This window comes from Lithobates pipiens, unplaced genomic scaffold (genome assembly GCF_037356315.1).
Source record: "Lithobates pipiens isolate NorthernLeopardFrog02 unplaced genomic scaffold, aLitPip1_a1.2 Scaffold_18, whole genome shotgun sequence".
Taxonomy (NCBI): Eukaryota; Metazoa; Chordata; class Amphibia; order Anura; family Ranidae; genus Lithobates; species Lithobates pipiens.
Window position 1 is genome coordinate 558,479,187 of NW_027507758.1, and position 15,265 is coordinate 558,494,451.

The window sequence follows — 15,265 nt, forward strand, 5'->3', positions numbered from 1 at the left end:
TGTGCAAATGCCGTGTGACATAAAATATTGCAACAACCGCTATTTTATTCCCTAGGATCTCTGCTAAAAAAAATATATATATAATTTTTGGGGGTCTAAGTGATTTTCTGGCAGAAAATACAGGATTTTTACTTGTAAGCAACAAGTGTAAGAAAAGTATTTAAATGGTTAAACTGAGAACTTCTACACAGAGATGACTTCATTCATTCAGTGTAAACATTGTAACATTTAGTTCTTTTCTTGGCAGTCTGCCCAGAGAGGAGGAAAGTGTTGCTATGACGACTCAGGCAACTCACACTGACTTCTTACAGAAGTCATTTCAAAGTCCCGCTGTAGAATCGGCTTTTTATCAGCAGAATCGGCCGATGCCGAGTATTTAAAAAACGGCAAATATCGGCCGATATATCGGTCGACCTCTAGTTACAATATACTACAGTGCCTTGAAAATGAAATCAATACCCCTTGAAATGTTCCACATTTTGTCATGTTACAACCAAAAGCATAAATGTATCAAAAGGATCTACACAAAATGGCGCATAATTAAGTGGAAGGAAAATGATGAATGGTTTTCAATTTTTTTTACAAATAAATAACTGAAAAATGTGGTGTGTATTTGTATTCAGCCCCCTTTACTCTGATACCCTTAACTAAAATCTAGGGGAACCAATTGCCTTCTGAAGTCACCAAATTAGGAAATAGTCCACCTGTGTGTAATTTAAGTCCACCTGTGTGTAATTTAATCTCAGTATAAATACAGTTGTTCTGTGAAGCTCTCAGAGGTTTGTTAGATAACCTTAATGAACAAACAGCATCATGAAGGCCAAGGAACACACCAGACAAGTCAGGGATAAAGTTGTGGAGAAGTTTAAAGCAGGGTTAGGTTATAAATAAAATATCCCAAGATTTGAACATCTCACGCAGCACTGTTCAATCCATCGTCCAAAAATGGAAAGAGTATGGTACAACTGCAAACCTACCAAGACTTGGCCATCCACCTAAACTGACAGGCCAGGCAAGGAGAGCATTAATCAGAGAAGCAACCAAGTGGCCCATGGTAACTCTGGAGAAGCTGAAAAGATCCACAGCTCAGGTGCGAGAATCTGTCCACAGGACAACTGTTAGGCGGCGTACACACGCGGGGACTGTCTGCCGAAACTAAGTTCGTCAAACAGTCCGCTCAAACTTTTGAATGAACGAACACGCCCACACACGGCACTTTTTGAGCGGACAAATACGGCAAACTTTGTTCGTCGTACTAAGTCCGCGCAACTTTTGAAATGAGCGGACTCGCCCACACACGAGGCAACAGTCCGCTCATTTCGAGCGCGTGTGCAGGTAGGCGGGGCCCACGACGGAGACGTCGCGGGCTCCGCCGCCTGGAATGGACTTAAAGGGGAACCCCAACGCCGAAAAAAATCGGCACGGGGGTCCCCCCAAAGTCCACAACAGACCCTTGTCCGAGCACGCTACCCGGTCCTGAGCCGTACCAGGCCGCGTGCCCTCAACATGGGGGGTGCCTTGGGGAAGGGGGGGCCGCGCGGCCCCCCCACCCCAAAGCACCTTGTCCCCATGTTGATGAGGACAAGGGCCTCTTCCCGACAACCCTGGCCGTTGGTTGTCGGGGTCTGCGGGCGGGGGGCTTATCGGAATCCGGGAGCCCCCTTTAATAAGTGAATGAGTATGGGGTACAATGTACCCCTACCCATTCACCTGTAAAATAAAAGTACCCAAAAAAAAACAACACACGAGATAAAATATTTTATTGCACAGCTCCGGGGGTCTTCCGTCTTCGATGGTCTTCTCGCCGGACTCCTCCGCTATCTTCTTGTAGCTCTTTTGCTAGCGGAGGAGTCCGGCTTTCTTCCTCCCCGCCGCCGGCCTCTTCTCCCGACTTCGGGGGTCTTGTCCCCCTCTTCGGTTCTTCTGCCGGGCCACCGCGCCTTCTTATAGCTCTTTTGCAGGCGGTGGCCCGGTCTTCTGTCGCCGCCTTCCGTTCTTCTGTCGCCGCCTTCCGTTCTTCTGCCGGGCCACCGCGCCTTCTTATAGCTCTTTTGCAGGCGGTGGCCCGGTCTTCTGTCGCCGCTGTCGCCGCCGCCTTCCGTTCTTGTTCTTCTTCTTGTTCTTCTTGTTCTTCTCCAGGAGATGTTGACACGTCGCTCTCTCCGGCCGGAATGCCAGAGCCGCGCTGAGCGGCCACTTATATAGTGACAATGGGGCGGTGTCACATGGTATATGTCACATGGGTTGGTCACATGGTGACCCCGCCCCCTTACGATGTCATAGTCCCCATGTGACATCAACCCATGTGACCAACCCATGTGACATATACCATGTGACACCGCCCCATTGTCAAATACAGGGGAATCTTTGAAGAAGAGTCGGCAAAAGACTAGAGACTGGGACTGAGGTTCACCTTCCAGCAGGACAATGACAACAAACAAAGAATGGGAAAACGTTTCACTCTCTAGATGTGCAAAGCTGGTAGAGACATACCAAAAAAGATGCAGCTGTAATTGCAGCAAAAGATGGTTCTACAAAGTATTGACTCGCGGGGGCTGAATACAAATGCACGCCATACTTTTCAGATATTTACTTGCAAAAAAAGTTTGAAAAATGTTTATCATTTCCCTTCCAATTTACAATTATGTGCCACGTTGTGTTGGTCGATCACATAAACACATTTATATTTTTGGTTGTAACATGGCAAAATCGGAAAAAAAATCAAGGGGTGTGAATACTTTTGCAAGGCACTGTATATGCCGAGTTACCCCTGCGGAAGGAGCCTATGCCTTCAAAATGGGTAGGGTATTTGTACAGAATCTCTGCAATTTAAGGCTTCATGTACACTGCTGGTGGTAAACGGACGTTTATTGGGAGTTGGGTGTTTTTTTCAGCTGCCCATGAACTCTCCTCTGTTACCTTCAGTACATGTACACAGGGTCATCTATAGTCATTTCTAGGCAGTTGGAAAGCAAAAAAATGCATTCAGGACATATGTTCAGAGGCATTTGAAATGCCAAATGCCTGCAACAGCTTGTAAACGCAGTAATTCGCATTTAGACGCATTTCATTTACAGACTTTTTACATTTTTTGACTATTTGAAAAAAAAAACTCTTCTAAACGCAAATGCGGCATGTAAACATGACAAAACTGATGTTTTTTTACTATCTCTCAAGTTAAATCGTTCAGGAAATGTTGTAAAATGTCCATATACCTTAAGCCTAAGTGTTTTCATTACAACTTTTTTTGTACAGCGTTCATCATTATAACAATTTGCATTGGCATTTGAAAATGTATGTATTTTTAACAATTTTATGTAATTATAATAAATAATTATTTATAAATTGTTATATTATATTGCCTAAAACGTCCCATTTAATGAGGGGAATTCTTTTCATGTGTTGGCAAATTAGGTCTAATGACTATACACATCTCAGTCCACGATAATTTGATCACCAAATAAGGAGTGGATCACGTAGGGATTCCTTAGTAGGCTCACCACTTCCCAAATATGAATCTCTTATGTGTAAAATTATATCTTAGAATGACTGTACACATATCGGTGCCCTATTACTTGATGACCAAGTGAAGAATGGCTTCCTTAGCTTGTGATGATATGTGCGCCTACAAAGTACATGTTGATGGAATTTGAAATAAATATAGTCCTAGAAGAAAAGTTATTTCTTTTGTAAGGAGGATTTTATTACTGTGATGGTTACTACGCATTATTGCATCCACTATTGGACCATTTTTAAGTGGAGGTCTACAAAATGAAACAAAACAGGTGCATATACTCGTCTTCATCTTCCAAAAGAAGGATAATCAGTTCTGAGTGAACTGACCCATTAAAGTATTCTCCCTACACTGTACCAAGATAGTCCGCTTGCTCCTTTTTTTCTGGTGAGTTCTGGTTGGGGTCCGGACTCCCAAATCCCTATTCCATTAAAGGAGACGTACAGTAGATCACAGAAGTGCAGTTTGTTCTGCACTCTTGTTACCTGATTTCAGCAGATAGCGTGCTGAAGCCCACTGTCAGTTGACGTCACCGAGCCGGTCCAGGCTGGGGCAAGATCACAACAATAAGGTTGGGATCCACCCACAACCCTGAATCGGCACCTGGCTCAGCTTCTTAGTGAGCTGCTGAGGGCCTGAGCCAGCACTTCAGTGAGTGCACGGGGGGTGACAGAACGCAGAGTCTGTGACTGACAGTCACTAGCTCTCAGCTCATCGAGCTCTGAGAACTGAGAAATTTGTGGTTGTAGATTGCTCGGTTCTCAGTTTTAGAGCTGGCGGGGGACAGATGCTGCATCCACCTAGGCAAGTAAGATTTAAAAAAATATCCAAACTTCTCTTTTAAATAGTGATGTATTGAAGCTGGAAGCCTGTCCTCCTATGACTCTGCAGCCTAACAACGAACAATTATGGATAGGAAATCTTAGATTTTTTTTTCCTTTTTGCAATTGCAAGCATTCCCTTCTGGCATCAAACTTTTCAGTTTTTCTAGTTTGTTTTTACTTGAATTCAGGTTTCAGTTACTTTCCGAGGATACATTTTTTACCTTAATGTTATTTTCTTTAAGTTGGTTTCAATTCCAGAGTAGCTAAGTGCCCATCAGTGGAGAAGAAAAATAAATAGATTGTTTTAGAGTGCTCAGATATGATTTATGTTGTACGCTGAACAGAAACACTCCGAGACTTGCTAACGTTCTAGAAGTCTTCACTAGACTGAATCACTCCTTCCATGTGGATTAAACATACCTATTTATGTAGGGACATTGGTATGGCTATTAGAGGTAATTACACACCAAGCTTCTGTATTGTAGTGTGAATTGCCTGCATTGAGTGTTTGCATTACTGAGGTATTGCACTGATATTGCAGAGCATCAAGCATGAAAACTGCATGTCCACAGCAATTGGATTGGATTTACCTTTAGCTTCTCCCCAGTTTTAAACCTACAAACGCACATGGGGGGGGGGCAGCTGGGTTATTAAAGTGGTTGTAAATCCTTACAAACCACTTTGACCTACGGGTAAGCCTAGATTAAGGTGTTCTGTGGAGCCCTCAGAGGTTTGTTAGAGAATATTAATGAACAAACAGCATCATAAAGGCCAAGGAACACACCAGATATTTTAGGGATAAAGTTGTGGTGAAGTTTAGGTTAGGTTATAAAAAAAATATCCCGCAGAGCATTGTTCAATCCACCATCCAAAAATTTTAGTTTTTCGTACTCCAATGTCACATTGGAATACTTAAATACCCTGTTATAACCCAGTAACGTACACTTATGGCAACCAATGGGCAGCAACCATGTCACCAGAAAGAGTCACAAGAGCACTACAGACTGGGCCCTGCCTGACTACAGAGCAGAAGAAAGAAGATCCTAGAACTCGACCTGTCATCTGGTCCATCAGGGCTTTCAAGTATATAACAAAAAAAAGTAAAAAACATAATCTAGATTAGGAGATTATATGGGGATGGAATGGGAAAAGGTTTTTTTTTGTTTTGTTTTTCCTCCCTCCTTGGAGATCAGCTTTAGAAAAAATAGTTTTGTGAATCTGATGAACGGCTCAGTTTAGGAATTATTTTACTTGCTGTCGTCTCTTTGTGGAAACGCTCTATAACAGCATCTCAGCTTGCAGCAGTAACCAGATCACCATTACCATTTTGAATTTTGAAAATTAGGCTCTTGACACATTCAGAGAGTTTGATCAGCGAGCAGATTTCAGTTGGAGAGAGATGAAATATTGCTGCCTCGCCATGTGGGGAAGCGTGTAATATCTTGGGACATTTGGAGATGAAGATTTGTCAGAAGATGTTTCAGTCTTTTTCAGAATAATGTGGCATCTGATCTGTGTCCAAATCAAACCCACATAAAAACATGGCTATATCCTGAATTCAAACAGAAAAAAAAAAGTGACAGGCCAAGGAGATGGGGAATAAATCTACCAGTGGAATATTTCTCATCGGTAAAATTCCACTGTTGCCTTTGTATATTTTGTCTTCAAATATCTTTACATATTATTATGTTATAAGGCTTTTCCCCATACTGCAGATATATTGGTAGAAGCCAGCAGGTTTAGCCACCTGGTAGTTTATTTCATTTTGGGCCACCTATTGTGCGATCCTTGCAAAATGTGCTCGTTCTCATTGCTAAAAACAGTCATGTCAAGTTTTAGAATATAAAGAAAGATGTGCCACCCTCCGGCTTTTCCTAAAAACACCCAAATTTTAAAGCTGGACAATTTTGTTTAAAATCTTATTTCATTTCCTCCTTATCTTTAGCACAAGGAATTATCGTAACAATCTTGTATTTTCTTTTAATTTATTACATCTTCAATATTATTAACTTTGCTGCTAAAAAACTCCTCTGGGGGAAACTTTTCCCATATTGCATCGTAACACTCCATTTTCTTTTGAACATCTCTCTAATTAAAAAAGTAAATAGGATCATATCCAAGTCTAGGACTTGATCATTTTCATTCATAAAGTTTTCAGTTTCTCTATATCATTTCCTCCTCATTACAATTTTTCTTGGGTAACATCTAAAAATGTAAATGATTAGATTATTGAAATCAGTGGCAGCTGGTGCTAAAAAATTTTTGGGGGTGCGCAAACAAACTGAAAAATACTGAAACCCCCCATCAATTGCAGCATCACTGTGCCCATCAATTGCAGCCACTGTGCCCATCAATTGCAGCCACTGTGCCCATCAGTTGCAGCCACTGTGCCCATCAATTGCAGCCACTGTGCCCTATCAACTGCAGCCACTGTGCCCTATCAACTGCAGCCACTGTGCCCTATCAACTGCAGCCACTGTGCCCTATCAATTGCAGCCAATGTGCCCCATCAATTGCAGCCACTGTGCCCCATCAATTGCAGCCATCAATTGCAGCCACTGTGCCCCATCAATTGCAGCCACTGTGCCCCATCAAATGCAGCCACTGTGCCCCATCAAATGCAGCCACTGTGCTCCATCATATACTGCCAATACGCCCCGTAATGTGCAGCCACTTGTGCCCGTCATATACAGCCAATACGCCCGTCATATGCAGCCACTTGTGCCCATCGTTTGCAGCCACTTGTGCCCATCATATGCAGCCACTTGTGCCCATCATATGCAGCCACTGTGTCCATCATATGTGACCACTTATGCCCCATCATATGCAGCCACTTGCATGCATATCATATGCAGCCACTGTGCCCATCATATGCAGCCAATTGTGCCCATCATTTGCAGCCAATTTTGCCCATCAAATGCAGCCACTTGTGTCCATCAAATGCAGCCACTTGTGCCCATCAAACGCAGCCACTTGTGCCCATCATATGCGGCCACTGTGATCACAAACCTCCCCACTCTCGGGGCTCGTGACTCTGGCAGCACCCCCCATGCACGGCCCTGACATTGTGGCACTTACCGCCAGACAGCAGCTCCTCAGTGCACCAGAGCAGTGGCCCTGGAGCAGCATGTGTCTCTGAGTCCTCCGCTCCTCTTCCTAAGTGCCAGGCATCCAATAGGGTGGACTGGCACTTTGGCCAATCAGGAAACAGGTCTGACGTCCTGCGTCCCGGTTGGCAGGGAGGAAGGTTAGTGTGAAAATAGAGAAAATTACCACAATTGGGTGGGATCAGGGCGCACTATCTGTGCCCTGAGCCCACCCTATTTTGAAGCCTATTAGTGCCTCTGGCTCTAATCAGTTTCTTTAAAACGTACCACCCCCCCTGCCCCGCCATGGGAATCCATGCGTTCAGCATCCTGAAAGGGGCAGGCGCATGGATGGGGGGGCTGCACTCACAGTGCAGGGGCCGCCACTGATTGAAAGAGTGGATTGAACCTAGCCTAGCCTTGCAGAAGACTAGTTATTTGGTTGGATATATCCACATTCATGAGCTCCATTCTAAGGAGGGTAATGTGATTACTAGCCAGTTCTTCTAGAAGGCTAAGAGGTTGATTTTTTAAAACTTCAGAGTGCAAAATCGGCTTCCAGATTTTTTTGTCAAAGCTTAAAGGGGTTGTAAACCCTTGTGTTTTTTCACCTTAATGCATCCTATGCATTAAGGTGAAAAACCTCTGGCAGTCACCAGCCCCCCCTCCCCGTTTTACTTACTTGAGTCCTGGAATTCACTCAGCGGAGACGCTCGGTCCCTCTCTGCATGGGGTCCTGGATACTGATTGGATAGATTGATAGCAGCGCAGCCATTGGCTCCTGCTGCTGTCAATCAAATCCAATGACACGGGGGGCGGGGCCGAGTCTGGCATCCGTGTCCATGGATGCAAATGCTGGACTCGAGAGAATGCCCGCATGGTAACCCCCCTGGGAGAGCGCTTCTCCTAAGGGGGTCATCTGATGTGGGTAGGAGCCACGAGAGCCACCGGGGGACCCCAGAAGTCGATGATTGGGGCCACTCCGTGCAAAAGGAGCTGCACGGTGGAGGTAAGTATGACACGTTTGTAACGGTTCTTCTTTATAAAAAAATAACAATCACTTTAATTGAACAGGCTGAAGTTAGAAACTGGCTACCATGTACAGCTGCCCCACATTTTGCATTCTCCAGTTATATGAAGTCAACTTCAGTGTGTATTTTTGAGTACACTTTAGTGGGTTTTTGTTTGCTGGGTTTTTTCCTACCTGAAATGTATGTCATTGGTATATTTTGGCTGGTTCTCTGTGAAAGTATTATTGTTTTTTGAGTTATGGCTTTTTAAGGCTACGTTTAGGAATTAAAGGAGCTTGACTGTCAACAAGGAGGCCTTGTAGTGCTGTCAGGGATCTAATCCACGTATTTCTGTAAAGCATCCATCCATCCCAGTTGCTTTAAAAATCTCACAATCCAAGACCTCCTGCTTGTGATTAACCCCTTAGATCCTCCTAGCCCTTTATGGGGTTTAGAATGGCGGGAGGTGGGGTTTATGATCACGTGACAGCAAATCACAGCGATCACGCGATCAGAAAGCTCCCAAGCGAACTGCTTTATTTACACTAATTCATGCAAATATGCGGCTGCTTGATGCCAAGGCCCACCCGCTGAGAGGCTGCATATTTGCATGTGGCCAGTGCTTAGGGGTTAAGGAAAGGTATTCCCAGAAACACCCCATGGGCACGTTGACAGAATGCCTGATGTGTAAAAAAAAAAACTGAAAAAAAAAACATGATGTTCTAAAAATTGATATGCATTGATCTCACTGTGTCCCATCCAGCCACTTAGGGGTTGATTTACTAAAACTGGAGTACAAAATCTGGTGCAGCTACAGTTGTGCTTATAAGTTTATATACCCTGGCAAAATTTATGATTTCTTAGCAGTTTTTTCGAGAAAATGAATGATAACACAAAACATTTCTTTAACTTGTGGTTAGTGTTTGGCTGAAGCCGTTTATTATCAATCAACTGTGTTTACTCTTTAAATCAAAATGGCAGCAGAAACTACCCAAATGACCCTGATCAAAAGTTTAAATACCCTGGTGATTTTGGCCTAATAACATGCACACAAGTTGACACAAAAGTATTTGAATAGCTATTAAAAGGTAACCATCCTCACCTGTGATCTGGTTGCTTGTAATTAGTGTGTGTATAAAAGGTCAATGAGTTTCTGGACTCCTGACAGACCCTTTCATCTTTCATCCAATGCTGCACTGACATTTCTGGATTCTGAGTCATGGGGAAAGCAAAAGAATTGTCAAAGGATCTGAGAGAAAAGGTAATTGAACTATATAAAACAGGAAAGGGATATACAAAGATATCCAAGGAATGAAGAATTCCAGCAGTGTTCATACTCTAATCAAGAAGTGGAAAATTACGGGTTTTGTTGAAACCAAACCACGGTCAGGTAGACCAACTAAAATTTCAGCCACAACTGACAGGAAAATTGTTCAGGATGCAAAGAAAAACCCACAAATAACTTCAGGTGAAATACAGGACACTCTGAAAACGTGGTGTGGCTGTTTCAAGATGTGCAATAATGAGGCACTTGAAGAAAGATGGGCTGCATGGTTGAGTCGCCAGAAGAAAGCCATTACTACACAAATGCAACAAAGTATCCCGCTTACAATACACCAAACAGCACAGAGACGAGCTTCAAACCTTCTGGCACAAACTCGTTTGGAGTGATGAGATCAAAATTTAGCTTTTTGGCCACAACCATAAACACTACTTGTAGAGGAGTCTAGGCCTATGATGAAAGGTACACCAGTCTTACTGTGAAACACGGAGGTAGATCGCTGATGTTTTGGGTATGTGTGAGCTACAAAGGCACAGGAAATTTGGTCAATATTGATGACAAGATGAATGCAGTAGGTTATCAGAAAATACTGGAGGAACATTTGCATTTATGAGCCAGGAAGCTGCTCATGGGACATACCTGGACATTCCAACACAATGATCCAAAACACAAGGCCAAGTCAACCAGTCATTGGCTGCAGCAGAATAAAGTGAAGATTCTGGAGTGGCCATCTGTCTCCTGACCTCAAGATCATTGAGCAACTCTGGGGAGATCTCAAACGGGCAGTTCATGATAGGCAGCTCAAGAATTTACAGGAACTGGAGGCTTTTTGCCAAGAGGAATGGGCAGCTTTATCATCTGAGAAGGTCTCATCCACAAATACCACAAAAGACTTCAAGCTGTCATTGATGTTAAAGGGGGAATTATACGGTATTAAGAACTGGGGTATGTAAACTTATAAACAGGGTCATTTGGGTAGTTTCTGTTGTGATTATGATTTAAAAAGAGTAAACACAGTTGATTAAAAATGGCTTCAGCCAAACACTAACCATGAGTTAAAAAAGTTTTTGTTATCATTTATATGTTCTGAAAAATGGCCAAGAAATCATAAATTCTGCCAGGGTATGTAAACTTATGAGCACAATTGTATGCATGGTAGCCAGTCAGCTTCTAACTTCAGCTTGGCTCATAAGTTTTCTATGCAGAGCTGCACCAGATTTTGCACTTTCCAGTTTTAGAAAAGCAACCTCTAAGGCTCCTTTCACACCTAGGTAATTTTAATCCCGGGTGGAATCGCTGCAATTCTGCCCACAATTCCAGAATCGCACCAAAGCGCTTGACGCGTTTGCAGTGTCATTATTTCTTAATAGCACCAAAACACACTGCAATTTTCCCCCGATTGTCGATCAATAACCACGGCAAAAATCGCAACGCCAAACTCTCCTGGTTCTGTGCCAAGATTTTTTACCTGAGCTTTTTTGGAACAGAGGGAGGCCCTTTCAAATGAATGGGGCCGCTCCAAAAACACTCCACAACAAAACACAAGAATGCTAAAAAAGCACACTGCAGCAGCTGTCGCTGCGTATGCTCAATTGTGAATGGAGCCTTATGCTGTGTACACATGACCGGACCTTTTTCGACAGCAAGTTTCCTACGGAAAATCCGTCTGACAATTTGATCATGTGTGGGCTTCATCGGACCTTTTCTGTCAAAAAATCTGACAGACTTTAGAAATAGAACATGTTTCAAATCTTTCGGCCCGAACCAGTTCTTATTGCGAAAACCGCTAGTCTGTATGCAGGTCCAACAGACCAACAATGATGCAAGGGCAGCTACTGGCTATTGAACTTCCTTTTTCTAGTCCCGTCATCACGTTAAACGATCGGACTTTGGTGTGATCATGTTTAGGCAAGTCCGTTTCAGCGGAACTCCATTGAAAAGTCCGTCAGAGTTCTTTCCGATGGAAGGTCCGGTCATGTGTATGCGGCATTAGACTAGTAATCACATTACCTTCCTTAGAATGGAGCTCATGAAAGTGGATATATCCAGTCCACTAACTCAATGAATGTGCTTGTCTGAGATGCTATGTTTAACAATGTCCCCTGCATGGGTTGGTGCTGCTGTAAAGCATGCAGTGTATTCCTTTGTCATGAAGTGCGTTATAGGACAGTCACTTTATGGGCTAGAGACCACAGCACCATCTAGTCAGCACGTTTCATGCATGTGGCTTTACTGGTTAAATGGTAGGTTGCATCTTTGCATTTTTTTAGCATTTAATATTTGTTATAATTGTATTTATTTTTTCTTGCAGAGAGCTGAAAAACAAACCCGAGCAATGGATTCAGCGCAGTATGCCGAATTCTGTGAAAGTCGACAACTAAGCTTTTGTAAGTGCAAAGAAACACATTAAAGCAGACCTAAACTTCCCCCTAAACTTGACGCTTTTTGCACCAACCTTAGGCCTCATGCACACTGTTTTTTTGTAAACGCTGTTTCTCCTGAGGCAAGTTTAGCAGTGTTTGGAGTTTAGCTGTTTATTTCATTAGCCGGAATTTATTCTGGCCAATAAAATAAACGCTGAAGTTCTAAACACGCCTAGCGTTTAGGCGTGTTTAACAGCATTTACATGCACTAAAAAGCAATCAGCGTTTTTTGTGGTCAAAATTCTCTCTCCTGAATGTGATTCTAGTGTGTTCAGAAAACATCCTCTAAAACACCTCTGCCACTCAACTGCTAAAAACATCCATGGACACATAGACAACCTCTATGTGCATGGACACACAGACAACCTCTATGTGCATGGACACACAGACAACCTCTATGTGCATGGACACACAGACGACCTCTATGTGCATGGACACACAGACAACCTCTATGTGCATGGACACACAGACAACCTCTATGTGCATGGACACATAGAGGTTGATTTACTAAAGACAAATATACTTGAATGTATACTTTATACATTAGGTGAGTTTAAGGGCAGAAAATAAAACACCTTTTTTTTTTTTTTTCCAATTCTATTTTTATTTTCAATTATTATAAAGCATTACACATAATTAAACAATTTTCAAACATATATATTACATACGTAATAATCACATTTATTATTTTATTTCCTCTTCCCTCCCTCCCAAAAAAAAAAAAAAACAGAGAGGAGGAAAGGGGGAAAATGTACATCTAACCTCTCCCCCTCCCCCACTTCTCTCTCCTCTCTCCACAGATCCCTCCCTCCCCTTTTTTCCCTCCTAGTTCCCTAATTTTTTACCAATTTCCTATGTTGTCTCCAGGGAGTCCAGACCAGGAGGCACCTTTCATATGTATCTGATTCTTGTGCTAAGAGTATCTCCATTCTCTCTATATTATCCATTTCTAAAGCCCATTCATTTATCGTAGGAGACTGGGTTGATCGCCAGTGCCGTGGTATCACAGTTCTTGCCGCCGTCAACCAGTATCCTAAAAGATTCTTTTTAACATTTTTATAAGTTCTTGGTAACATAGAGAGAAGGGTGATTTGTGGTGTATTTGGGATTACCTCCCCAGTGACTGTTGTGTATAATTGCATAAGCTTTTCCCAAAATCTAAAAATTAGGGGGCATTCCCACCAGATGTGGAGCAATGTGCCCTTATTTCTATGGCACCGCCAGCATATATCAGATTTTTCTGGGTATATGCGGTGGAGTGTCACTGGACTCCAGTACCATCTTGAGAGCAATTTGTAATTCGTCTCTTGTGCTTTGATCGACGGTGATAAACAGTGAGAGAAATGAAATGCCTTCTCCCATTCCCCAACCTCAATTTGAGCGTTGATCTCATTAGCCCATTTATTTATATATTCTGGGGGCTCCGGATGATTTTTAATAATAAACATCTTATACAGTACTGATATAACATGATTTGGTTTTTGATCTTGTGTCAGAATAGTTTCAAGTTGTGTTAAATCTCTACCCAGAGACTTACTTGAATGAATTGTACACCAAAATGACCGCAACTGCCAAAACTCCAACATTTGCATAAGTGATGGGCGCTGTGTAGGGAATATATTTAGTAAAGACGGAATTGTCCCCTGGCATAAAATATTACTCAGTCTATAATGGGATTCCCTATTCCATATAAGAAAACTTGTCCTATTTAGTGCCGGTGGAAATAAAGGGTTGCCAAATAAAGGTGTCATAGGTCCTTCATAGGAAGAAAGTTCCAATTTTATAGCTATTTTGCCCCATATATTCAATACATGAGATGTGAGAGAAGGCATAGATTCTAACAACTCTCGATTTAAATTACTACCAGACAGATCTAGCCATGGCAACACCTTTAAGTCCAATTGATTCAACCCTTGCTCTATTTTTACCCATTGTTTGGTTTCCGAACAATAGAACCAGTCCACCAGTCTAGTCAAAACAGCCGAGACGTAATAATAATATAGATCAGGTGCTCCTGCACCTCCTTTCGTTTTTGGTAATGATAATCATTTCTTTTGTAGTCTTGGTTTTTTATGTCCCCAAATAAATTTTGTAAAAGCCGATTGTAAAGTGGAAAAAAATGATCTAGGGACACCAATTGGGATAGTTTGAAAAAAATACAAAAACCGCGGTATTATATCCATTTTTAATATATTAATCCTCCCAAACCATGAGTATTGCTTAACATCATATTTTTTTAGATCTTGTAGGGTACGTTGCAGAAGAGGAACATAGTTCATTGAGTATAAATGATTTGAATCCGGGGTGATTTTAACACCTAAGTATTTTACAGCTGCAGAGCAAATCCTAAACTTAAAATTAGCTCTCAACATTGCAACCTGTTCGGGTACGAGCGTCACATTAAGGATTTCTGATTTTGATACATTTACTTTAAAATTACTTAGTTTCCCAAACCGCTGGAACTCAGATAACACAGAGGGAATTGCAATGTGTGGATTAGTGATATAAAGTAATAGATCATCAGCAAACAAAGCCATTTTTATTTCCCTCTGTTTTATCTGTATACCAGAAATAGAAGAATTCCGTCTAATAGCCGTCGCTAAATATTCCATTACTATAACATAGAGTAAAGGGGATAACGGGCATCCCTGACGGGTACCATTTTGTATATTAAAACTTGTTGTCAATGAACCATTAATTTTTATTCTAGCTACCGGTTTAGTATATAGTGCCATGATCTTATGGAATATGTTTGACCCCAGTCCTATTTGCCTTAAAGAATGTTTAAGGAAAGGCCATCCCACCCAATCAAATGCCTTTTCTGCATCGACTGAAAGAAGGCATACTGGAATTTTAGCCCTTTGTGCATAATTCATCAACAAAAAAGTTTTAATCGTGTTGTCGCGTGCTTCTCTACTTTGAATGAATCCTACCTGATCTGTATGTATTAAGCTTGGAAGAAGTGGTTGAAGACGAAGTGCAATCAGTTTAGCATATATCTTTAAATCTATCCCAATCAACGATATGGGTCGATAACTAGAGCAAAGTGTTAAATCCTTTTCAGGTTTGGGAATTAAAGTGATATGAGATTCCAAAGTCTGTGATGGAAATTGGTTCGTAGAAGAG

General features: G+C 42.1%; 1 protein-coding gene across 2 annotated transcripts in view; it reads left to right on the plus strand.

The window, feature by feature from the left end:
* SUPT3H (SPT3 homolog, SAGA and STAGA complex component) overlaps positions 1-15,265 on the plus strand; it is a 712,703-nt gene that overhangs the window by 506,642 nt on the left and 190,796 nt on the right. For both annotated transcript variants that reach the window (XM_077488954.1, XM_077488955.1), the window contains exon 7: positions 12,028-12,103. In XM_077488954.1, the coding sequence (XP_077345080.1) occupies positions 12,028-12,103 (76 nt within the window). The remainder of the gene's footprint in view (positions 1-12,027; positions 12,104-15,265) is intronic.